Source organism: Malaclemys terrapin, chromosome 2 (genome assembly GCF_027887155.1).
Source record: "Malaclemys terrapin pileata isolate rMalTer1 chromosome 2, rMalTer1.hap1, whole genome shotgun sequence".
Taxonomy (NCBI): domain Eukaryota; kingdom Metazoa; phylum Chordata; order Testudines; family Emydidae; genus Malaclemys; species Malaclemys terrapin.
In genome coordinates, this window is record NC_071506.1 from 171,688,872 (window position 1) to 171,713,252 (window position 24,381).

A 24,381-nucleotide genomic window follows, 5' to 3' on the forward strand; every position below is an offset into this window, starting at 1 on the left:
TGGATCCTTATCCTTCCTGGCTGCTGAAGGCACCAAGAGAAGTACTGGATCCAGTGTTAGTGAAGACAGTCAGTATTTTCCACATGGGGGAAGGAGGACAAGGTGTTAGTAGTTCTCAGCTATTGAGTCCACTGAGTAGGAAAACCAAACAGCTCTTCAAACTGCCAGTCTGGCTAAGTATAGTCTCATTTTTGGGAAAGTTTTAGTTCTCAAATTTCCTTGACCCCAGACAATCAGGTTATATGCTAGGGAATGGGATAGAAAATTATTGTTATTTTTGTTGTTTGTATTGTGATTTTGCATTGAGGCCCTCATCAGGATTATAGCCTATTGTGCCAGGTGCAGTACAAATATGTAATAAAAAGGCAGTCCCTGCTCCGTTAGGATTAGCTGTTCTAGCAGTGGGCAAAGATAAAGTGACATTCATGATTCTTTTAGATCTGTCACCAGCCTTTGGTACAGTTAATCATGAGGGTTTGTCAACCCACCTGCAATCCCTAAAAGGGGTCAGTGGAACTGCTGGAATGGGTCCATTCTGATCTTTCTGAAGGAACCTAGAGAATATTTGTGGTCAATTTTTCCTCTGCCCCATGGGCTGCCATGTATGCAATTTGCAGGTGACACCCAGGTCTATCATGTCTAACCCAACTAGAAAAAAAAAGAACAAATAGCATAGTGTCTATATTGAACTTGGGGCAGGGAAGAGGACTGCAACTTAATTTGCATAATACCATGATAATATTGGTGGGTTGAGGTAAGCATCTGGTGGAACTGGCACAGATTTTATCAGTGCCCCACATGGAGGGAGTTCAGCCACCATTTATAACAGATGAGCACAGCCTACAAATTTTATTAGATCCTGGATACCCCATTGTCACCATGGCCAAGGGCACTTTCCTTCAGCTGTGCAAGGTGAGATGGGTGTGATCATCTCTCCAATGAGGACCTCACCACAGTTAGCTGAACCTTTGTCACCTCATGACTAGTCTGCTGTAATGTATTCTGCACGGGATACCAAGTTGAGACCACCCAGAAACTGATGTTTTGTAGCATGTTACAGCCTAATTATTAAGCAGAGTTTCGTGCATGGAACATATTAGACCAGAGCCTTGGGATCTGCACTGGATTCCTACATGTTTGGAAATGGAATTCAAGGTGTTAGTGCTAATCCATGAAGTCCTAATTGGTTAGGGATCCGGTTGCCTGAAAGACTGCTTCTCTCCCCTTCACTCGATGTGTGCCTAAGTTTTCTTAGGTAATAGGCATTTGCAGTTGAAGACAGGACCTGAAAAAGTAGTCTCTCTATTGAATTTAATAAATTTCCCTTTATACCAGCCAAAGATTCCCAAAAGAGTGTTGTCAACATCTGCTTATGCATAGAATACTTAATATAGAGTCTCAAAGGAGATCTCTGGTGAAAAATAGTGGTGCTATCGATATTAACTCCCAGATCTGGGAAATCCTGACTTTGAAGATCTGGCAACAAGCAGACACAAAGCAATTAAACCTTGTTAAGGAGTGCTATTTCCCTTCCTGCTTTCCAAAACTGCTTTTATCTAAATGATTTCTCCTGGTTTTCCAACCACCAGGGACAAAATAATGGCCCAGATCATCCCCTTGTGCTGAAAACCTGCCAGAAGGGGTTGTGGGAGAGCAAATCTGCACAAGGATTCCCTCCTGGAGATCTCTCCGCATCATACCATTGAAGGTGTGGGGTTTGCCTTGCCCTCAAACCTGGCAGAGCCATGCAGAGGTCCCGTATGGCTGGATTGGCTCTGGATCCTCTACCTTCTGTCCTGGAACACCTGTGGAGGAGGCTCTGTGGAAAACGTAAGATGGCCTGGTGCCATAATATCTTCTGAGGTTTCTCTGCAGGGAGGGAGGGGGAAAAGGTGTGCATCCACTTATCCCTACACCTAGTCCACTTGCTCCTTTTCCTGGCCCACCCAGTCTCCACCATGTCTCCATGATCCCACAGAGGAGACTCTGCTAAGAGAAGATGCCAAAGACTTGCCTTTCACATGTCACGGTTGGAGTGGGGGGATTCATGTGCAAACTCTAGGAGTGATGATCTGGGCCATTATATCTTTCATGACCATAAGCTGCCTGACACAATCAGCCATGATTTCAATAGAAGAAGTATTAACTTGGTATTTCTCAGGCACCTTAGATTCCCAGAAAAAGATCTGCCAGGATATAAAATTAAAAACAGCTAGGAATAGAAAGAAATGAGGGTGAAATTGTCTATTGGCATGTAGTGGGGAACTCAAAGATTCAGTTAAAAATGATTATTCCAGTACTCACTGATGTTCACTTTTTAATTTCTGCATTATTGACTTACTATAAGCAGTAGAAGATAATTTGATGAATAGCAGGCAACAGAGGCACATGCTTTATTTCCCTGGGTTTTAAGAGTAACATTTCTTGGCAGGCCAACATTGTTATATTCCAACTTCTGTATGTAATATTTTCTGATGGTGAAATACCCAAACACTTCATGAACAGAAGAAACTAGAACTGTCTGCAAATTCGGAAGAATTCTTATTATGGACATCCACATGTACACATTTGGCTTTGATTATACGGTGTGACAGACAACTATAAAAATAAAGTGCAGCCCATTATGGCTTTAGTCAACACTTGAGATTTCAGATTTCACTTCTCCTGAAAGAAAGTGATCTCTTTGGCCCCTCATCCAGGTCTATTTCCTGATAGGCATGCAGTAAATGCAGATAATGTCACCATATAGCTGTTGCTTAACTTGTACAACATACTTAAAAGGATACTATCACCCTGACATCTAGTCAATTTCAAAAAATGAGTTGAAAGTAGTTTCAGATATTGCATGTGCCCCTGAGTCTCCCTGCAAATTTTTTGTGATTTTATAATTGCATTTTCCTATTTTCTAAAATACATTTTTATCCCATCATTGTTTGAAAAACCTGTAACAGAGGAAACTGATTATACTCAAAGTGGTGTCCTTCCTATGCACAAAGCAAACAAGTGGAAAAATATGTTTAAGTTAACAGTATCACTTTAACCTCACTGAAGTGTTTGATATATTTAAGAGACTTACCCTGAAAGAAGCTTTTGACTCGGAGATAGCTGACACTAAGGCGCAAGACAGAAAGTTTGTCCAACTTAGATATTATGTCAGGTGGGAAAGGCAGGAGGCTGGCCAGATGATCTAATTCAGCATTCAAACGGTCCCTATGTCTCTTAGAAGGATTAGACTTTTCATTCCCAATGGCAGGCCTTCTGTGGTGGGAAAAAGTATTGTTAATCATTCATTATACCTGCATACAGGGAAATTGATACACTATTTGCTATTAGTTAATCATAGAAACATGTACATTATCTTTAGGTAAATGAATCCATAAAGTTATTTAAAATTTAACCATTCTTCATTTTCCTTCTTCATTATACAAAGCATGTTTACTGTAATAGAGAAGAAAGGTTTTTAGTTTAATAAAATTATTCAGTCATCAATGGGGAATGAAGCAACAGATAAGAATGTAAGACTTCCTTCTCTAATGATCTCAGCCGACAAAGGGATTGTAATATGTACTCCTACAGTATAAAACATAGAATTGATCAATTATCTTTGCAATTACAAAGCACATAAAAAGTAATTAAATTCTCAGTTAAGATTCTGATACCATTCTTGACATTTCCTAATGCACTCACATTCATTTTCCTAACAAAAACTAAAGATTTCCTACCCCTTAATGCTTTCCTTATTTGAGATACAGACCCCAAGAACACACATATACTCTGCACATAAGGGCTGTAAACATGCACAACCCACTTTGTTACAAACATAACTCTTCTCACTTCTGCAAAGATATTACAATTAATATGTTATCATTAAAAGATAATACAACCTCTGCACACCCTGACTTGCCAGATTGAAAGGCCAGGTATCAAGAAGGTGAACGGGGGGCATTTGAGGACCAAATTCAGAGGCAAGTCTAAGCAAACCCAAGAAGTCTGGACTGAGTCCAGTCCCCTCACTGTGTATGTTATGCCAACTTAGATTAATCACAGGGCCAAATTTAGAGGTGATGTGTAAGTTACATTCCCCTTAAACACATGTAGTGCTTCCGATACAATTCTGCCAATGTGTAAGGCAGTCTCAGTAACTAAACAAAGTGCTGCAATTTTTACACATTAATTTGTTTTGAATAAGTGGACCTGAATAAGTGGACCAAAATCTGCTCTTGGACATATACAGGCAGATTCTATTGAACTTCCACATACGAGTGCAGAATTTGGGCCACTATCTGTTTCTTGTTTGTTTTTAAAACTGAACTATCTCCAGTGACAAGCCATGATCCCACCAATTGTAAAATGCCTTCCCAGGATTGAGTGGCTTGCCAATGGTGTGTTTCAGGGGTCTGTCAAACAGAGGGCAGCTGGGGTTTGTAGGGGTAGGGTTTGGCAGTGGGAAGGGGGAAAGCATTGGTGATGCACACATCTTGTTTATGTGTTGCTGTCCCTGAGCAAGATTGGGTCCTCCTTACTCCTTGTTCTAAAGCATTTTTTTCCTGAATCAAGAGGTGAAAAGGCGGCCTCCCCATCACCCTCCCAAGAATGGGGAACAGGTGAAGAGGCAAGGTCTTCCACCCATGATCCTGTCTCAGGAGTGGTGGGAAAAAGATGTGCTATCCCCACTTTCCAGTGCATGTCAGAAAATACTTTGTCATCCATGTAGTGCGCAGTGGGGTGGGGGGTGGGGTCGGGGAGATGCAGAGGGAAACTCTGTTTCATCTAGTGGGTGTACCCAGGAACATTTCAAAGCATGGAAGTACTAGAACATCTAGGGATCCTGAGGACAAAGGATGGTTAAGGAAAGGATCTCTGTACTGGCAAGCACAGGAGGGCCAGGGAATAACATGAGGAGTCATTCTGTTGCCAAGAGCAAGAACTCTTCAGATACCTACAAATGACATTCACTCGCACCTTTGCAATCTGCGTCAGCGGTGGCAGGGGTTACAATCAGGCTTCTCTCTTCAGAACATAAATTCTCCTTTCTTTGGACATTGCAATATCCATAGGATAGTTTCATGGAAATTTTAATCTCTGTAATATTTAATAAAGCATGACAGAATGGAAGGACCACCTGCACCTATGCCAGGGCTCATATCTGGCCAGAGAACACTGCAGGGCATCTTGCAGCAGTACACAGTGCCTCCCCGGAGGAACTCTCTAGCCTTTTACAGCCTCCATACACTGCTGCAGATGCACACAGGCTCTCTAGCAGGGCCCACAATATGCTTTTTACACAAGGCACTTTACAATTATTAAAATGTTCAAACAAAAATTAAAACCCAAATATATAAAAAACTGCCCAGTCAAAACCATGCCAACAAAAATAATACTTTTCTCAAAAGAATAAATAATTGCACACAAACAACTATGTTAAAAGAAGATTATTTAGGTTTCATAGTCAAGAGTTCTTAATTCTGCCCCCTTGTAAATCCATCCTATAGAGTGAAAAAGTCAGAGGTTCCATGGGAAAAAACAGTATGGGACCAAGTAATTAAAGATTATCATAATGAACACACAAAGGGGCTGAATTAAGGTTGCATGGGCAGCTGTAAATCTGATATTCCCTAATTTTTGGAATGGTTGATTTTGTATCTTTAATAATGTTCTTTTAACACAGTTTTTGTTATGTGTGTTGGGGTGTGTGTGTTAAAAAGGAAATGGTAAAAATAAATGCAACTGAAACAGGTAATGGAGTTGCTTTCAAGCACCTGCAGTAGTACAGCTGTGACTGGTGCTTAGTAAATATCTACATTTAAAGAGAGAGAGACAATATCAAACAAATTAGGCAATTAATGAAGAGGGAGGAACATTCTGTCTCATGTCCCAGAGTTAGATGTTTTTTCAGCAGCTGATGTAGATACCGGGCAATATTAACTTATGAGCTAGTCATACTCACCCTGACACCAAGGAATGAGAAACAGTGAAAAAATTACAAAATGTTACATCTAATATTCCTATATCACAGACCAAAGACCACAATGTAGACACTTACCCTATCTTGATCTCTGAAGTAAGGCAGCAATGGAGTGAGGAAGAAATAAAATGAGTCCCAGTAAAAGGGTGCTTGATTTGACTGGAGCGCAGTGGATAAAAAAATGGTCAAGAATAGCACATTGGAAATAGAAATTATGTGATCTTATTCTAAAACCATAGTTGCTCTGTTAGACTGGAGTGACAGAGAGGTATGGACTGAGGTAATTGTAGTGCTTAATTTGCGCCAGGGCTTGCCAGGGCTGAGCCCCGGCACCTCTAGGCTTTGTAGTTCATAACCCCAATGCCTCTGGGCTTGCTGCATCAGTTATGAGAGTTAAAAAATTGCTTGAGCCCGGGCCAGAGGCAGATTAAGGTTTCCTGGGCCCCTGGGCCAGAGCAAGTGGGGGGCCCCTCTCCATCCCTTCCACCTGTGGTCCCTCCCCCATTCCCCCCCTTCTGCCTGCGGCCCTGCTCACAGCTCCACCCCTTTCTGCCCCTTCCCTGAGGCACCCCACTTCTATCAGAGTCCCCACATTTTGCGCCCCACTGCGACTCTGCAACCCATTTGCTACTTTCTGCCCAGCACACACACACTGTGACTACACTGCGGCCTTGGCCCTGGACTGCAGCAGGGAGTGAGAGCTCCTCCAGTCCCAGGGCCACAGCAGGGGTTCAGGTGTTGGGGCTTCCCCCGCCACCCCCTGCTCTTCTGCGGGGGACCAGGGTTGGGGCACTGGGGCTTCTCCTGCCCCACCCGGTGCTTTTGCCAGAGAGTGAAGTCAGGCACTGGGGGCTTCCCCTGCCGCCCTGTAGCTTCTGCCAGGGACAGGGTTGCGGGGGGTGCTGGGGCTTCCCCCACCGGCGGCTTCTGCCAGGGTTGGGGTCGGGTGACATGAGTTCAGGGGGCTTCCCCCATTCTGTGGGTTCAGACAGGGATGGGGACAGAGTAGGGGCCACTGGGAGGGGCTTCCCCCATCCCACGGCTTCTGCCGGTGAGTGGGGTTGGGGGCACTGGGAGGGGCTTCCCTCGCCCTGCCCATCTGCCTGGCGTTGCTGCTGCAGAATGGGATTGGGGTGTGGGGACTTCCCCTGCTCCGCCTGCCAGGTGGACGGGGCTCCGGGCTTCCACTGCCTGGTGGTGGATTTTTTCTGGGCCCCTTCAGGTCCCCCCCAGTTGGCTGGGGCCCCTGGGCATGGGCCCCGTCGGCCCAGTGGCTAATCCACCACTGGCCCCAGCACCTCTGTCATTAGAAATTAAGCACTGGGTCGGGGTTGGCAACCTTTCAGAAGTGGAGTGCCGAGTCTTCATTTATTCACTCTGATTTAAGGTTTCGCGTGCCAGTAATACATTTTAACTTTTTAGAAGGGCTCTTTCTATAAGTCTATAATATATAACTAAACTATTGTTGTATGTAAGTAAATAAGGTTTTTAAAATGTTTAAGAAGCTTCATTTAAAATTAAATTAAAATGCAGAGCCCCCCGGACCGGTGGCCAGGACCCGGGCAATGAGTGCCGCTGAAAATCAGCTTGCGTGCTGCCTTCAGCACACGTGCCATAGGTTGCCTACCCCTGCACTGGGTGATTGTGTTTTTGGATTGTGATGAGTGTGATAAGTAAAACTACGTGAGGGAAGAAGCCAAGTGATTTCTCGATGTTTCAGTGAAAAGGTACAAAATGAAAGCAAGAGAGAGCCCCACATGGCCTCTTGCTGAGAATCAAAAGAAGTGAGGCAGCAAGGGAGTGAATCCAAATGAATGGGAGTTTTATCTAAGTGGAGATTAGGTTCTGAGTGCTATGAACAATATAGCTTATCTATCCATAAACAGAAGACAGCAAACAGATAGGTTCTGGATTCTATGGTATAGATTCTATACCATATTTTGAGCAGCAAGTGGATGACAAGGTGCTAGTTACTGCACATTTTAAGGGTTGGTCTGGACTAGAACGAGATTCGCAAACTCCTCCATTGCATGGACCACATCACAATTGTGAGATTGCCTCAGAGATCACCAAATTTCCCATTCACTATCCTACCTCTTTACTCTCTACTTCTTATGTAGTAGTAGCTTCTAATAAAGGCGGCTATGCTGACACCGCCTTCTTTCTGGCTGCTTATAAAAGCCTCCAGGTTCTTCTTTGCAATAGAAATCCTGGACACCTGTAGATGCTGATGGAGGGAAAAAAGAGGACCCAACACTATGTAAAGAGCCAGTTTTCTGTGGACCCCAATTTTGGGAACTGGTGCACTAAAAGTCTGCACTTATTTCAGAGTTAAGTAGTAAGCAAATAATGGAGCCATTTGTTCCTCAAATGGTTCAGTGCATCTATGCTACCCATTGTAATTAGTGTAATCCATTGCAGCAGTGGCGGATTTAGAGTTAGTGGGGCCCTGTGCGCAGCTTCAGTTTTGCCCCCACCTCCAGAAGCCAGTCAAGAAAAAGAACATTCTCTCTTATCTTCCCATGTTTTTTCATTCTTTTTTTCTTCATCCTCCTCCTATATTATAAGTAATGGGAAGTAAATGAAAATAAAATGAGGTACCTTGATTGGGGCAGGGGATTGGGGTGCAGGGGAGGGTACGGGGGGTGGGCTCTGGAAGGAAGTTTGGGTGCAGGCTCTGGGTTGGGGCAGGGGGTTGGGGTGCGGGAGGGGCCCAGGGGGACAGAACTTAGTTCGGGCAGTGCGGCTCTCAAAGTGACCGGCACACACACCCCTCTGGCAGTGGCTCCTAGATGGGGGGAGGGAGGGGAGCAGGGTGTCTCCACGTGCTGCTGCCTGCAGGCACTGCCCCTGCAGCTCCTATTGGCTGCAGTTCCTGGCCAATGGGAGCTGGGGAGTCGGTGCTTAGGGAGGGGGCAGCACGCAGAGACACCCCAGCCCTCCCTCCCCGGGGCCGCAGGGACATGCCAGCTACTTCTGGGAGCTGCCTTAGCCCTGCTGCTGGCACGTCTCTGCGGAGCCACCTCCCCTGCCTGCCAGGGGTGCGCAGAGACATGCCAGCAGCCAGCCACTTCCGGAAGCAGTGTGGAGCCACTGGCCACGGCATGCAGGCAGCCTGCCTGCCTGAGCCCTGCTGCGCTGCCGGCCGGGACTCGGGGGCAGGTTGGCAGATATTTGTCCTGCATATTGGGGCCCCCCGTCATTGGGGGCCCTGTGCCTCGGCACAGTTTGTTTCATGGTAAATCCTCTCCTGCACTGCAGTGTATCTACACAAGTCAGTTCCTCCAACTGTTGCTATGCCTGTGGAGTGCGATATCTATCCCACAATTCCAGGCACAACTCCCTTCCCTCTGTAGTCTGTTTTTCATTAAGTGGAGATGAGTTGATATTTTAAAAAGTTTGTGAATACATTTTAAAAAATGTGCTAGGCTATAAAAAGAGTTAAAGAGCTAAATAAAACACTCTAATCTTTTAATATGGTGTACTGTCTTTAAAAAATGGGGAAGACGAGATACAACAATCTGAGGAATATAGCACAGAGTAATAGTTATTAGACAATTATGGTTAGCATACTAAACAGCACTTGCAGCTGCCTAGCCATGACTAGGCATTACTTAGGTATCATGGCATCATGGCATCGGTGAATTTCAAAGAGGATGATACAGTGGCTTTGCAGATTTTTAGTAGCAACCCTTCCCAAATGTAAGGGGTGGCATAGCACAAAGCTCAAAGGTGTTTGAGGGAAAATGGATTAAGGGCCAAAATGGCATCAGTGGCAGAGCAGAGGTGAGGGTCAGCTACTTGATATCATATAAGAAATTATGCTAAGAAGGGCAGGGCTAAGCCACAAAGGGCCTTATAAATGAAAACTAACAAACCCAGAGCAGCTGCCCCTTTTGAGGTTTATGTGTATATTAGCACTGAAATGATTCTGACTGAACTGATGTGGGCTGGAGCAGCTGTAAGTTTTGTGCCAAGCTAGGACAATTGTGATGTTACTTTAAATGACGGTAAAATGTTATAAGAACTTTTGAGTTGGGACACAAAGTGTTTTACAAGTGTTCAAGGCTGGGGTGCCAGGCCCATAGAGGAGAACAGGTGTATGAGGCATTTGAACAACTCCCATGAAGCATCACAGTGGCATTTCCAAATAAAAGTTTTTGCATTTTGGCCCAAAGCTTTTGGGCTTGGGGCTGAAAATTTTTTGATTTTTCAATGAAAAGTTAGAATTTCGCACAGAAAGCAAGCACTGTGCAACAAAAATTCCTTTATTTCAAAATCCAGTTTTCTGGCTAAAAAAAACATTTTGATGGGAAACTTTTGACCAGACCTGGTTCCTGGTGCTTGAACTGGCGCTGTAAATGCCAAACTTCTTTAGTGTAGACCACCCTTAACAGGGTTTGTATGGAACAGGAGAGCAGCTGGGGTTTGTGACTGATTTGCACATATGCAGGGAGAACTGAACCAGATATAGAAGAGCTGGGGCCCAGCAAAAGTAGGGACAGATGGTCTCCATTACCTCAGTGGGAGAAGGGGACTGAAACATAGCAGACCCCAGATTGTGCAGGTCTTCAGCATGTTCCTCCAGCACCTCATGACCCTTCCAAACCTCCCCATGAGGGTTGTCTACACCTGCTGCTGATTGCCCCCCAACCAAACCCATGATAAGTTTCTGCTTAATTTAATGTAATAGGAGGCCACATTAACCTATTAACCATTCTGTGGTACCCCGATTTAAGAGGTAGTTCTAGGATCATCAGCTGACAGGAGGCAGAGAGACAAGGCTTCCATACAGCCAGCTTCTATAGATCCCCTGGGATCCACTGGTTTCTTTTGTGGGGGGACCAAAAATCCTACTCATTCTGTAAGGGGGCAACCCCTATCCCTATCTGTCTCCTCTTGCCTTCCCAGAGAATGATGCTGTGAAACCTCTCAAAGATTCCAGACTCCTATCCAGCCTAGCAGAGTGGGATGTTCTTACCCCCAATGAAAAATCAGGTGAATCCCTGAGGGAAATCAATTCAGGAGAGAGAATACACAGAACAGGGGCAGGTCAACATTTTTCATCCGTTTTTTGTCCTCAAATGGAAAATTGGGGTTTCCACTAAACAAACATTTTCATAGACAGCATCTGTTTTCCTTGAATATTTTCCATTTTTCATCAGAAAACTGAAACCCCCCCAAACCAAATACATTTTTGGTTTTCAGCAACTGAAAATTTCTTCCATTTTCAACAAAATGTCAAAAAATTCTGTAGAAAGTATTGACAAAAAATGAAACAAAACTGTTTCCTCTGATATTTTCCATTGAAACACCCACCCTTCTCTTCCCCATTTTCTGACCAGCTCTACCTCAAACCGTTTTAGCACGGAGGCCTGCATTGGCAAGTTGCTGCAAGCCCAACTGCCATACCTAATTTGAAATATGATGGGGGAACAAGTGGAAGGGAGAGAGAAAAAAACATACTGAAAACAACACAGGTCAAGATCATGTTCTATTATAAAAATGAAACAAAAGAAACCATGAGGTGAGGCCAGAGAGGAAAGAAAGTCTAATAAACAATATTCAAAATATATTACATGGAAAGAGGGTTAACAACATTGCAGTTAAATATAATGCACTGTAAGCAGTACACAATTGCTTTATCCCTTTAAATACCTGGGAGAGTGGGTTTGGTATGGTGTGGTAGTACAGATACTTTTTGCCCTAACTAATAGGCTTATTCCTCAGGCTAATATGCGAGAGGTAAATTTTTCAAACACTGGCTTAAAAAACCCCACAGAAAGCCAGATCTGGCCTCTGCTACAGCCCCTTTCTGCCAATTCAGCAGCATTCAGAGGCTGTAAGTGGTGCAGAATAGTAGCTGGAGGAATTTTCCCAGTGCACATGGCTCTGTACTGATTCCCTTGCAGCTCCTGGTTTAGGGGCATGCCGGTGATTAAAGGAGGTTAGTGGGGGTGAGGGAATGACTGGAACATGCTGGGCAAAGCAACTCAGCTTTTAACTCAAGTTAGCAGGTCAAATTCCACCCCAGGCTTGCTATGGGCTTTAATTTGAGCTGATAACCCTAGTTAAAAGATGAGATGCCATGTCTTCACTGCTGTTTTAATCCAAGTTAGCTAATGCAAGGAAGGTAACCCGAATTAAGAACACAGCTTTTTTTGGCAGTTACAATGTATCCTCTGTGGTCTGGCAATCCTGAGCTACTGAGCTGTGTATCACTTTGTGGCAGAAGCGAGCACCTCAGTCAGACCTTTCAGCCTCAAAGCAGCAGCTACCACTATCATCATCTTGGTGAATGTGAGCCATATTGATGGGGTTGTGCAGATATGTATCCAGGAGAACTCCATACTCCCCTCCTCACCCCCGGGAGGGATCCTGGGCACAAGAAGGAAGGAAGAAACCAACTTGTTTGAGGTCCAGTGTAGGCCAACAACTGCAAGAAGTCTTAGAAATTAATATATATAATGAGTACCTTTTCCATCGTGTCTCTCTAGCAGGAACTAAGTTATTGTTCTGCTCTCCCCACGTGACACTGAATTTCCTAGATTACCTAGAGTTTGAGCAGGTCTTTGGAAATGAGTAAAAGAAGAAATAAACCTTGCCTGGGCATTTTAAAACTCAGCTGAGTAACTAAGGAAAATTCTCACCAAGACCCCATAATCCTACATTGTGTGGTCCCATATCTCTCTCTCTTTTTTGTTGTTGTTGTTGTTAATTTATTTATTTGGAAGGACTTTTAGCTTCCTGTTGTAGGCCCATGCCACTTCAGATGGAGTAAACCCTATCACCAGAGCCTCCTCTAGCCCCATAGCCATGACTTCTTCCACCCCAGAGAGCAGTGTCATGTGACTGGGATGTGGGTGGTCATGCCTAGTGTCAGGGCAGGAGCAATCTCTAGTGGGTAGAACAGGAGTCGGTAGCAAAGAATTAGAGCCATGGATCACTGCTGCAGTCAGAGCCCACGTTCAGAACCAGAGTCTAAAGCCAGAGCCAAGGGTCAGAGGTCAGGAACCAGAGCTGAGTGTCAGAACTGGGTTACCTGCAGTGAGGCAAGGCTGGAGCTATCACAGTCAAGCACAAATGCTTTGAGCAGCCACTAAACAACAAGCTACTGCTGGGCTTACAAGCTGGTCTGCTGACTCTTCCAACCAGTATGGGGCTGCAACCAATCAGACAACCTATTACAGGCCAGCCATGCTTATTAGGTTGCCTGAAGATTGGCTCTGCTGCAGACCCTGATTCCTCGCACAGAGGACCAAGGGAATGTGAAAAACCTATGGCAGAACAAGGACTGCCTGTTCTCCTACCTCAGAGTCCTGGAGTGCCAATGCATTCTGTCTGTGTGAAAGAAATGAAAGACGCAGATCCTGAAAGAGGCTCTGGGCACCAGAAGTACCAGTACAGCATTTTCATTCAAGGTCTTTAAGATCAGAGTATGTTCCTGAATAGCAGAGAACACATGAAGAGCTTCACACACCAGCGACCAGGTCCACAGACAGACAAGCTTTGAGGAAGAGACAGACACTGCCATAGACTGAAAAATGATCCTGATTAAATCATAAATAACATCACACTGGAAAGTGAGGGCTGCCTACAATAGGGCAGGTCTACACTTTTTTTTTTTTTAAATATGGAGATATACCTATCTCATAGAGCTGGAAGGGACCCTGAAAGGTCATTGAATCCAGCCCCCGGCCTTCACTAGCAGGACCAAGTACTGATTTTTTGCCCCAGATCCCTAAGTGGCTCCCTCAAGGATTGAGCTCACAATGCTAGGTTTAGCTGGCCAATGTGCAAACCACTGAGCTATCCCTCCCCCCACCATATTTTATCCAGAGTCAAGTTTCTGAATCCGTCTTACTGCTGCCCTGGCTGCCTAAAATGCATGCACAGGTATCTGGAATGAAATCCTATAGCAAATGTATTTTCAAGGCAGAATCACTTTCCACCCTGCAAGGGGGAAAATTCTGTCCCCATTGAAGTCAATGGGAGATTTGCCACTGATACTTGGAGCCAGGATTTCACCCAAGATTCCTGAGAACATCTACTCCCTCTGTTAGCAGAGTGCTATTCTTAGCTATCTTGCTTATCTGAACATCCTCTTCTAGAGAAACCAAGTAAGTCATACAGCTGTACCTTTGGATAGCACATAAATCTCTAGGGAAGCCATGGAACCACAAAATTCAAAGTTACAAGTTTCCACAGCAACTGTAATTCTGCCTCCTTGAACACTAAGGCCCAGACCATGCAAACAATCATGCACATACTTAACTTCATGTATGTAAGTGGACACATTGAGTTCATGTTTATAGGATGAGGGCCAAACTTAAAGCTTACATACACAGTAGAACAAAATATTATATGTCTGAGAGCCAAGTTACAGTGATTGTAGGATCCATAACTTCTTAGTCCATTATTTTTGTGCATTTTCTTATCCACCACAATGTATTTGCATTTGCGAGATTTTTCTAAGTGGAAACAAGTTGTTCACCTAACTCCAAAACAGCTCAATAGATGTTGCTCAAACCTTCAAAAATACTCCCCTTTAGACCAAACATAAAATGTTAGCCCAAATGGTCTAGCTTTAAGATGTTATGAGCAACTGGAAAGAGGGAGCTTCATTTTAATGATCCTTAATTGTAGTACCATGCCCATCAATGCTAGTTTGTATTTATAACTCTGAAAAATACCAAAAATATAGTTGGTTTTACAATTACATGGTACAACACAAAAGATGCAGGGATCATTATAATAAAAACATTTATTTCACTGAGTGGTTTGGGGCATCTGGAAACCATTTCATATTTGAATGATAATGACCTTTCCTTCCTTGCATTTCAAGCCATCCTGTTACTTCACAGTGCTTTTGTTCCTGCACTCCTTGCACAAAACTTAGATTCAAGTCTCCTTATAATTAAAATGATCTAATAAAATAATTATCTGAAAAATTATTTATTCTTTATTCAAAAAGTGCCACTCACCAATTAATTGTTTCATTTAGTTAAATTAACCCATAATATGTTCAATTTTCAAACTCATATAATTTTCAATTTCAATTATAAATTTCAATTTTCAAACCAATTATATTATATAATTCAATTTAATAATTATATTAAAATTATAAATTTTCAATTTTCAAACCAAATACATTTTTGGTTCAGTTATGCTGCATACAAGGCTGAGCCATGTTAGGGAAAGGATAGGAAGGCCATTGCCAGGGCATTGGTGTCAGGAGACACTGAGTCCTTTGAAAGGCATAACGCCTCCTTAGCACTGGGGAGAACGTGGTAGAGAGCAGTTCTTGTTACAGCTTTAAAACGTGCAACAGCATTCCCCCCACACAGCCAGCCTAGGTGGAGTTTAAGGGGAAGGGTCAGGGCCTCCCCCATGCTCTGCCCAGAAACACTCTTTCTGGGGCCAGACAGCACTAACAGATAAACTAGCCATCCTGCCAAGCTTGTACTTCCCACTGTGGGGAGACAGATTAAGCCTCTCCTGTGTGGGTGCACTGTGGAAGGAAGGGACTCCCTGCAGCTTGTCTCCCTTGTACCATATCCACGCAGAGGGAGGCATAGTTGAATATGATACTTAACTGTTTCTGAACGGGTTTCCTCCTTTTCCTCCCAGCATACAGACATTCCCCTGGTGGAATCATTGTCCTGGTACTGAAACAGAAAAGCAATAGGTGGTTCATTTTCAGAGTTTTCAGTGTTTCATATCACTTCACAAAATGACAAAACCCAGGAAATTCAATTAAAGCCAGTGCTCGTTCCTTAAACCATGGCATTATGTAAAGCTAAAAGGCACCGTGACATTAGTTAAGAAAGAAGTGTCAGGCTTCATCCTGTTTCTTAGTTTAATATTATTAGAATATTGATGTTTATATTTAATTTTCATGTTTCATTAAACCATCAAAAATGGTATAAAATGGGTATAAAATACATCTTGCTTATTAGAGAGCCTGAAATAGACTTCTTTCTTCCTTTAAAAAAAAATCTCTTGGCCAATATATATTCTAATTTCCTGGCCAATATATATTTAGGGTTAATAATAATAAATAATATTATATATCACCTTCCATGAGGAAGGATCCCACAACTCTTGAAATATACAGGAATAATTTCTTCCTTTACTGAAATTGTGCTAAGTAGGATGCAATTACTTAAACTGGAATTTGTCCGGGTCCTCACATTTAACATCTTCTACACTCTTAGAAAGGTCATTGGGTCCAGTGCCTAGAGCATTTGCCAGAGACAGATTCAATCCCCACCTTTGTGATTGTAGGCAAGTTACTTTGATGCTTGTTCTGTCTTTTCTATTTAGACTGCAAGCTCTTTGGAGCAGGAGTTATGTCTCAGTGTTTGTACAGTGATTAGCATAATGGGGCCCTGATCTGAGTTCAGGCCTGGTGGGCTTGCTACTATTACAACTACTGTAGTCCCTCCAGCAGCACAGAACCCCTCCTAGCAATATGATGGGTTGTGGATTCAAGTGACAGCTGAAACAGAAGAGTGCCACATATTGAATCACAAACACTACTTCATGCAGTACCAAGAGTTTTTTGTTTTGGAAGCCACCCATCCAAATATTGACCCAGCTTGCCTTTTCTTACCTGGGGAAGAGCACAGGCCCAGCTGGTAGGAGCACACATTATGCATGTAATAATTTCAAATATTTAATATTTTAAATGCCTATTTGAGTACCCTTTTTCTAAAAAAACAACAAGGAGTCTGGTGGCACCTTAAAGACTAACAGATTTATTTGGGCATAAGCTGTTAGTCTTTAAGGTGCCACCAGACTCCTTGTTGTTTTTGTAGATACAGACTAACACGGCTACCCCCTGATACCTTTTTCTAAAGCACATCCAGTTTACAGTCTGGAGACTGACTGAATAGTTCAATGACAAAAAACCCCTAACAAATAAAACAGTATTAAAGCCCAAGGATGCAAAACCTTCCACACTTATCTTCATGTGTGAGTAAAGTTATATGAGGAAGTATACAGTATTGGACCCACAGTCAGCAAGTTCTCTTCCCCAAGACTTATTCCTGAGGGTTACCTAGGTCTGTCTACCCTGCAATTGAATGTGTGATTGTAGTGCTGGTAGGTATACTTGTGGTAGCTTTAATCTATCTAATGCAGGTACCAATTGTAGTGAAGATGTGGTGGCAAGGGCTTCACCATGGGCTAGCTGCCACAGTACAAGTCCACCAGGGACCCTGGGAAAATATTCTGGTGGTTGACGCACAGCGGAATCCATGACACCACATCTCCACTACTATTTTTACTCATCTGAGCTAGATTAAAGCTAGTGTGAGTATGCCTACCCATGCTACAATTGCACCTTCATTCGTGCTGTAGACATACCCTAAATAACACACCCTAAATTGCAGTGTAGATGTACCTGTGACAAAATGACAATATCCTGAACAATCCTTATGGAATTAAGATAACATTTATTGAATTAAGTTAAATGTTATTGAATTAGGGTTAATACCTTTGGGATATAATACATTAAAATGCAGTTATGGATGTGTTATTGTGGCATTGTATGTATCTTCTCTAGTGGAAGAAAGATGCTAATATACTTCCATCCTTATCAACCCTTTGAAGCCACCTCCCTGGAGAGGATTCTCCAAAGACCCACAGACAAAGGAAGTGTTTTTTAAATAAATAGCCTGGTTTTACCAGGCTCAGGGCCTTCTTCTTGATCCAGCAAATGGACAGACACCCTGGTACAGGAAGAGCCCCAATACTTTGGAAAGGGTTGGAGGACTGGGCTTACTGACACCCCATAAGACTGAGTGCTTGTTCTGAGTTGAAGCTGTAATGATCCACGAGGACTCCCATTGGGTGGGGATTTGAAGGACTGCTCCTGCCAGAATCCATGTTAAAGCTGGCGGGATCTCCAGTAAGCTTATTAGCATGCATGTAGATTTTTTTTTATTGTTTTTAGTATGTTTTCTCTGTAGTGCTTTTTACCTTAAGAATAAAATAGGCTTGCATAGAAAGAACTGTGTGGTACTTAGAACTGTAGTAATTACATCTACTATCCGTCTCTGACAAGAAAGCAAGCAGGTGTCCTTGAGCAACCTGTCTGTGTTTGGAATAACATGGTGAAGGCAGGGAACTGTGCAGCCTAGAGATATCATGGTTAAGGCTGCGTATCTGTCACAGAGGTCACGGAAGAACACTTGGGCAGCCCCTAGGCCAGCAGCAATTTGGGTGTAGGTGGGGGCTCAGGGGTGGGGCAGAGGCTTGGAGTCTGGGGGGGGCAGGGGAAGGCTCCTCAGAAGCAGCTGGCATGACCCTGCAACTCCTGACCTAGGTGGAGGGGCCAGGGGGCTCTGCGCACTGTCCCTTTGCAGACACTGCCCCTGCAGCTCCCATTGGCTGCGGTTCTTGGTCAATGGGACCTACAGAACCAGAGCTTGGGGGTGGGGACAGCGCAAGGAGTAATCCGTCCCCCCCGTGGCTTTCTCTCCCCCTAGGAGCTGCTGGGACACATGGAGCTGGGTAGGGAGCCTACCAGACACACCAACCGCCCCTCTGCCAGCACCAGCAGGGGTCCCGGGCCGCACGCTGCTGCCCACCCCCTCACCCCAGTGCCAGCTGGGGTCCTGGGCCACACACACCCCCACGGCGCCCCCAGACCACCCCCTTCCAGAACACCTGGGGGCCCCAGCACAAGTTTTAGTTACAGGTAAATAGTACAAGTCATGGACAGGTCATGGGCCATGAATGTTTGTTTACTGCCCATGACCTGTCCATGACTTTTACTAAAAATACCCGTGACTAAAACGTAGCCTTAATCATGGTCAGAAGGGAGAGAGATGTGTGTCTCCACCCAAGAGAGGTGATAGCCAGGGAAGCCAGAAGCCTGAGAGTTTGTCCCTTTGGTGGACCACTGAGGGGAAACAGAGGTGCAATTGCCCTGGAATGGGACAGTATCCTTAGAGGGCTGTGTTTACACAACAATTAAAAAAAAAGTTCAGCCTAAACCAAAACTAAACAGAAAAATGACACAGTGTGGGATTCAAACCTACGCCACTTGAGGGGTGTTGAGCCTGAAAGTAGAAGTCCTTCTCCACTGGCTTTCAACTAGACACCCTTATACAACTTCCCTTATGCAAAGACAGGGGGAAGCCGAGGAGCTGCACTTAATCTGTTTCACAAAGATCAGACAGTGTACTTCTTGCACTGTCACACAGCCCCTTTCTGCTTTTTCTCTATTTAGGTGTTTGACTAAACTGGGTACTAAAGTGAACTTTAATCAAGCTGGAAAAGGCATAACAAGAATCATTGGCTAGAAGCTGATGCCAGGCAAATTCATATTGGAAATTAGGCACAACCTTTTTAACAGTGAAAGTGATACCCTTTGCAACAAATTACCAAGGGAAGAAGTAGATTCTCCATTTCTTGATGTCTTGAAATCAACACTGGATGCCTTTCTGCAAGATATGCTTTAGCCAAACGCAAGTTATTGGGGTAAATAAGGAGATGACTGGGTGAAATGTAATGACTTGAGTTACACCTGAGGTCCGACTACGTGATCTAATAGGCCCTTTGGGCCTTCAAATCAATTAATCATTTTTTGTCTGTGCTCTTGTCAGCCACATAGAAGTATAATTTAAACAGCACTGTTTAGAGGAAGAAGTTTGTGAGTCATAAATTCGAGTTCGAATCCTGTCCCTTCTACTAATTGGCCGTATAAACTCAGGAACAAAGAATGTAGGTCAAACTTAAAGAATGGGGGACTTTATTTTAGGGAGCAGTGACTTTGAAAAAGATTTGAGGGTCATGGTGGATAATCAGCTGAACATGAGCTCCGAATGAGATACTATTACAAAAAGGGCTAATGCAATCCTTGAATGTATAAACAGGGGAATATTGTGTAGGAACAGGGAGGTTTTATTACCTCCATATTTGGCACTGGTGCAACCATTAGTGGAACACTGTGTCCAGTTTTGGTATCCACACTTCAAGAAAGATGTTGAAAACTTGGAGAGGGCTCAGAGAAACGCCATGAGAACGATTAAAGGATTGAAAAGGAGTCTTGTAGTGACAGAATCAAGGAGCTCAATGTATTTAGCTTATCAAAGAGAAGGTTAGGGGATGATTTGACCACAGTGTATAGAAGTACATACTTTCAGGAACAGAAATCTGATAATACAGGGCTCGTCCAATATTTAAGCTCATCCAAAACATCCCATTATAAGACCCAAGTTTTGGTTGTTTATAACTTTGTCCAACTTTAACCAGTTGGACTGAGATTTCCCATGCCAGGGATCTGCCTCAGTCTGAACTTTTTAGAAAACTTCACCAAAAATGGTTCAGCCATTTCCAAGAATGAGGTTAGAGTAAAATACGTTGTTTTGTTCATGTTAGAAAGTTAGTAAAACCATTTCATTGAGAAGCTCTAGCACCTCCATGCATGGCAGCAGGGACTTAAAATTTGGCAGGGGTGTCAGGGATGTACCTTTAGCCATCCTCATGAAAATGTGTCCAAATTTGGCCCTGTTACGAGCCTCTAAAAAATAAGTTTGCACATGCTCAAGTGACTTATTTAGATAGCAGCTAAATTCTCTGAATATTCTGCATCCAATCAGATGCTTCATTGCCTCACAACTCCTATAAGCGATTCCACTGTGCATATGCCAGCCCCACACAGCCATTAAGAATGCTCCATCCTAGAGCAGCAGGGGATGAACAAGTCTTTCCCTGCAGGACTCCTCCCACACACCAAGGGCTGCTCTGGTATCAGGCATTGAATTGAGAGCAGGAAGACTCTCTAATGTGTTCTCAATGCTCTCCTTGTAGGTGCCTAGGCAGCAAGGAGAAGGTGGAATGCAGAGGAGTGAGGAGCTAGATCTGGGGGGAATTATAAGGGGGTAGACTGAGATGAAGAGGAACGTGGAGGAGAGGACTGGGATTAGAAACAGATAGGGGGTGGCGGTAGGGGAAAGTGAAACAAACACAAGCTGGAGAGACCAGGGATAGAAGGAGTCAAGCTTGTGGGGCCTGGGGCAGAATGGTGCGTGACCTCTATGAGAATTCTCCCCTCAGAACCTGAACTATGATTCAGGATTCCTAAGTCTCAACATTCATCTGCTGTTGGGTAGTAGCTGTGAAACTCACTGGAAAATATCTTTGTGAGGCAAACCAGAAGCCAGGTCCGGTCTGCTCACTCCACTACAGGGATTCTCTGGGGGATATTAGTTGGTGACTCCTTCATGGAGCTGCGAGCACAGGTTCTGACACGGTTCACCGCCACCCCTGACACTTTCCCCTTCTGCAGCATGAGGGAGATCCCGGCACACATTTACATCAAGTGCACGAAGTTGCAGCTCCTTTTCTGGCTACTCCAGAACCTTCTCCTCAGGTTTTGGCTGCACTTCTCCCCCACACATCCTGATCTTTGCACATCCCATCCATGGCCCCACGAAGTTGTGAGACCTTCTCATCAACCTCCTCATGGCATTGGCCCACGTGGCCGTCTACCATACCAGAAGGAGGATGCTGAACAGGGAGGTGCTCTGCGATTGTGGGACCTATTTCTGCTCCTCCCTCAGATCACATCTCTGGGCAGAGTATCTCTGGGCCATGTCCACTTGTTCCCTGGATGCCTTCAAGGAGCAGTGGGGGCTGTCTGGGGTTCTCTGCTCGGTATCCCCCTCTCAATCCCTGCTTTTGACCCTGTGGCCCTCACTCCCATCACTATTTTCTCATTTGTTGTCCTGCATTTACTTGAGCCCTGGGTTCAGTAGTTCTTCCCGTTGGCTGGGGGAGGGGCCTTTAGCTGTGGGTGGGCTTGTGCCCACCTGTCCCCAGGAACATAATAGGAACAGGGGTTCTCTGGGGGATATTACTTGGCAGTTCCTTCACTGAGCCATGAGCACGGGCGTGTACCTGGCTTATTTCACCACCTCCCCCAACACCTGCCCCTTCTGCGGCGAGAGGGAGACCCTGGCGCACATTTACATCAAGTGCACCAGGTTGCAGCCCCTTTTGGGGCTCATCCAGAACCTTCTCTTCAGGTTCCGGCTGCACTTTTCCTGACATAGTGGTAGCTCCTCCCCTTAGGCTGGGGGAGGGCTTTAGCTGTGAGTGGGCTTTCACCGGCCCAACCCCAGAGCCTCAACAGGTACAATGACACCCCTCCAGCAGAGTCTGCACTGTCTCATCCCTCAGGCATGCTGCAGCAACTCAGCTACATTGACTCATCCCCCAAGCAGAGCCTGAAGGCCTGCTGCAGCAGCTTATTCCAGGGCAGGCCCTGGGTCAGATGACCCTCCAGGCACAGGTATTTCACTCTCACTGCCAGAACCACAAAGTTAGTCTGTGCAACAACACCACTTGGTTAGGAACCTCCTGCTGCCTCACAGTATTACTGAGTCCCTAGGCTTCCAGTCTGCCCTCGATCCTCTCCCGGTTCCTGCCCCAACCTTGCCCATGCCTTGTTCCAGCCTGCTTCAGCCTTGTCCATGCCCTATTCCGACCTTGCTCCAGCCCTGCCCCCAAACCCTTGGACTGACTCCAACCCGGCTTCGACATTCAGCCTGCATCCAGGCACTGACTCTGATCCTGATTTGGTTTGCCCCATGGACTCTGACCCCAGTTCTGACCCACGGCCTGTCCCCAGGCCCCAGTTTCAGCAGTGCCCTTAGCCCTGTTCTGACTCTACATCCGGCTTTGGCCCTTGTCACCTGTTCTCAGCCACAGCTCCAACCACTAGGCTTGACTGCCCAGAACCCAGAGCCTGGCAGTGTTCCTCATCCCTCTAATGGCAGGACCCCTACCTCATTCAGTGCACAGAATAAAATAGAATAGATGGTACTCAGGGAATGAATCAGGGAGGCACAGGGAATAAAGCTGTTGTCTGTATGATCCGTATCTCATTTGCTCTGAAAGATGTGCGGATAGTGAGGTAGAGGATTGCAGGAAGAAAAGGGTGGTCTTGTGGTTAAGGCAGTTGACTACAACACTGTAAAATGATTTTATCCCTGCCAATGCCACAGAGTTCCTATGTGATGCTGGACAAGTCACTTAAACCAAACTTTTCACAGGTGTCCACTGTTCCTCATCTTCTGGACTTGGGATCCTGGGGTCTCATTTGCAGAAAGCCTGAGCACTCCCAGCTGCAACTGAAGTCAATGAGAACTGCTGTGAACAAATAAAGTGGAATAAAATATTATGTTCTCCATGGGCTTGTCTACACTTAAAACACTATAGCAGCACATCTGCACCTCTGCTGCTCCACCACTGTAGTGCTTCAGTGTAGACACTACCTATGCCATCGGGAAGGTTCTCCCATCAGTGTAGGCAATCCACCTCCCTGAGAAGTAGTCACTAGGTCGACAGAAGAATTTTTCACACCCCTGACCGACGTAGTTAAGCTGATCTAATTTTCTACTGTACACCAGGCCTATGTCTTCACTGCAGATTTAACCTGAGTTATGGACACTCAATTTACTCCTTTAAGTTAGCGTAGCTTGAGTGAGATGTGATCTACACTGGGCACTTAATTGGTTTAGCTACATCTCTAAGGGATGTGAAAAATCCACCCCCATGAGAGACACAGCTATACCGACAAACTCCCAGTGCAGACAGTGCTAGGTCAATGAAAGAATTCTTGCATTGTCTTAGCTACTGCCTCTCGGGAAGGTGGATTACCTACACTAATGAGAGAACCGCTCCCGTTGGTGTAGGTAGTATCTACACTGAAACAGGGAAGCTGCACCTCTGTAGCATTTTAAGTGTAGACATACCCTGAGAGTGGCCATATTGCAAATTACCACCTGAGCCACACAAAGTGATGGTATTATCAGCACAGTGTGCTTATTATAGCAGCTGACCAATTGTGCTCTCTCGGGCTGTTATCTATACCCCCTGATGGGCCAACCAACACAAACTGAAAGCACCACCACATTTGAGTTACAGGGTTTTACCTGTGTGTGGGAGTCAAATTAGGGGTAACCCTTGAGATATAACATCTGGAAACTGTAGGGAAGAAAAGCCCTTAGTGTCCAAACTCACCTCCTTCTTGGGGTTTGGCTTTATTGATAAGTCAAAAACATGAATGTAACAAACCTTGGCTGACACTTCCTCCTAGGATTTCCTTCCAGAACCTCATGACCTGAGCACAAAGAGACTCTCTCACATCCCTTACATTCCCATAGGAGCTAGCGGAAGTCACATGTCAACATGAGACAGCAGTAATTACCAAGAATATTAAGAAATAGTTTTGGCTGCAGAACCTAGGTAACTCAGCAGAAGAGCCCCCAGCATTCTACAGGGTCTCAGGCTAAGACTTCACAAGAGATATTGACCAAAAAAACTGCTCTTCGTTCTCACATCAGCTCAACTGTCCTAGTGCTAAGACTGGTGGAAGCCATAGAGTAAACAATCACCAG

The 24,381-nt window shown here is 44.7% G+C and overlaps 1 protein-coding gene across 3 annotated transcripts in view; it reads right to left on the reverse strand.

Annotated features, from left to right (window-relative positions):
- Window positions 1–24,381, reverse strand: part of AHRR (aryl hydrocarbon receptor repressor) — a 142,061-nt gene that overhangs the window by 104,901 nt on the left and 12,779 nt on the right. Inside the window, exons 2-3 of one of the 3 annotated variants that reach the window (XM_054018575.1) lie at window positions 15,562–15,633; window positions 3,077–3,258 (exon numbers count right to left, since the gene is read on the reverse strand). In XM_054018575.1, coding sequence (XP_053874550.1) covers window positions 3,077–3,258; window positions 15,562–15,623 — 244 coding nt within the window. In that variant the 5' untranslated portion in view covers window positions 15,624–15,633. Of the gene's footprint in view, window positions 1–3,076; window positions 3,259–15,561; window positions 15,707–24,381 lie in introns of those variants that run through there. The other 2 variants (XM_054018574.1, XM_054018573.1) reach the window with 2 other exon arrangements.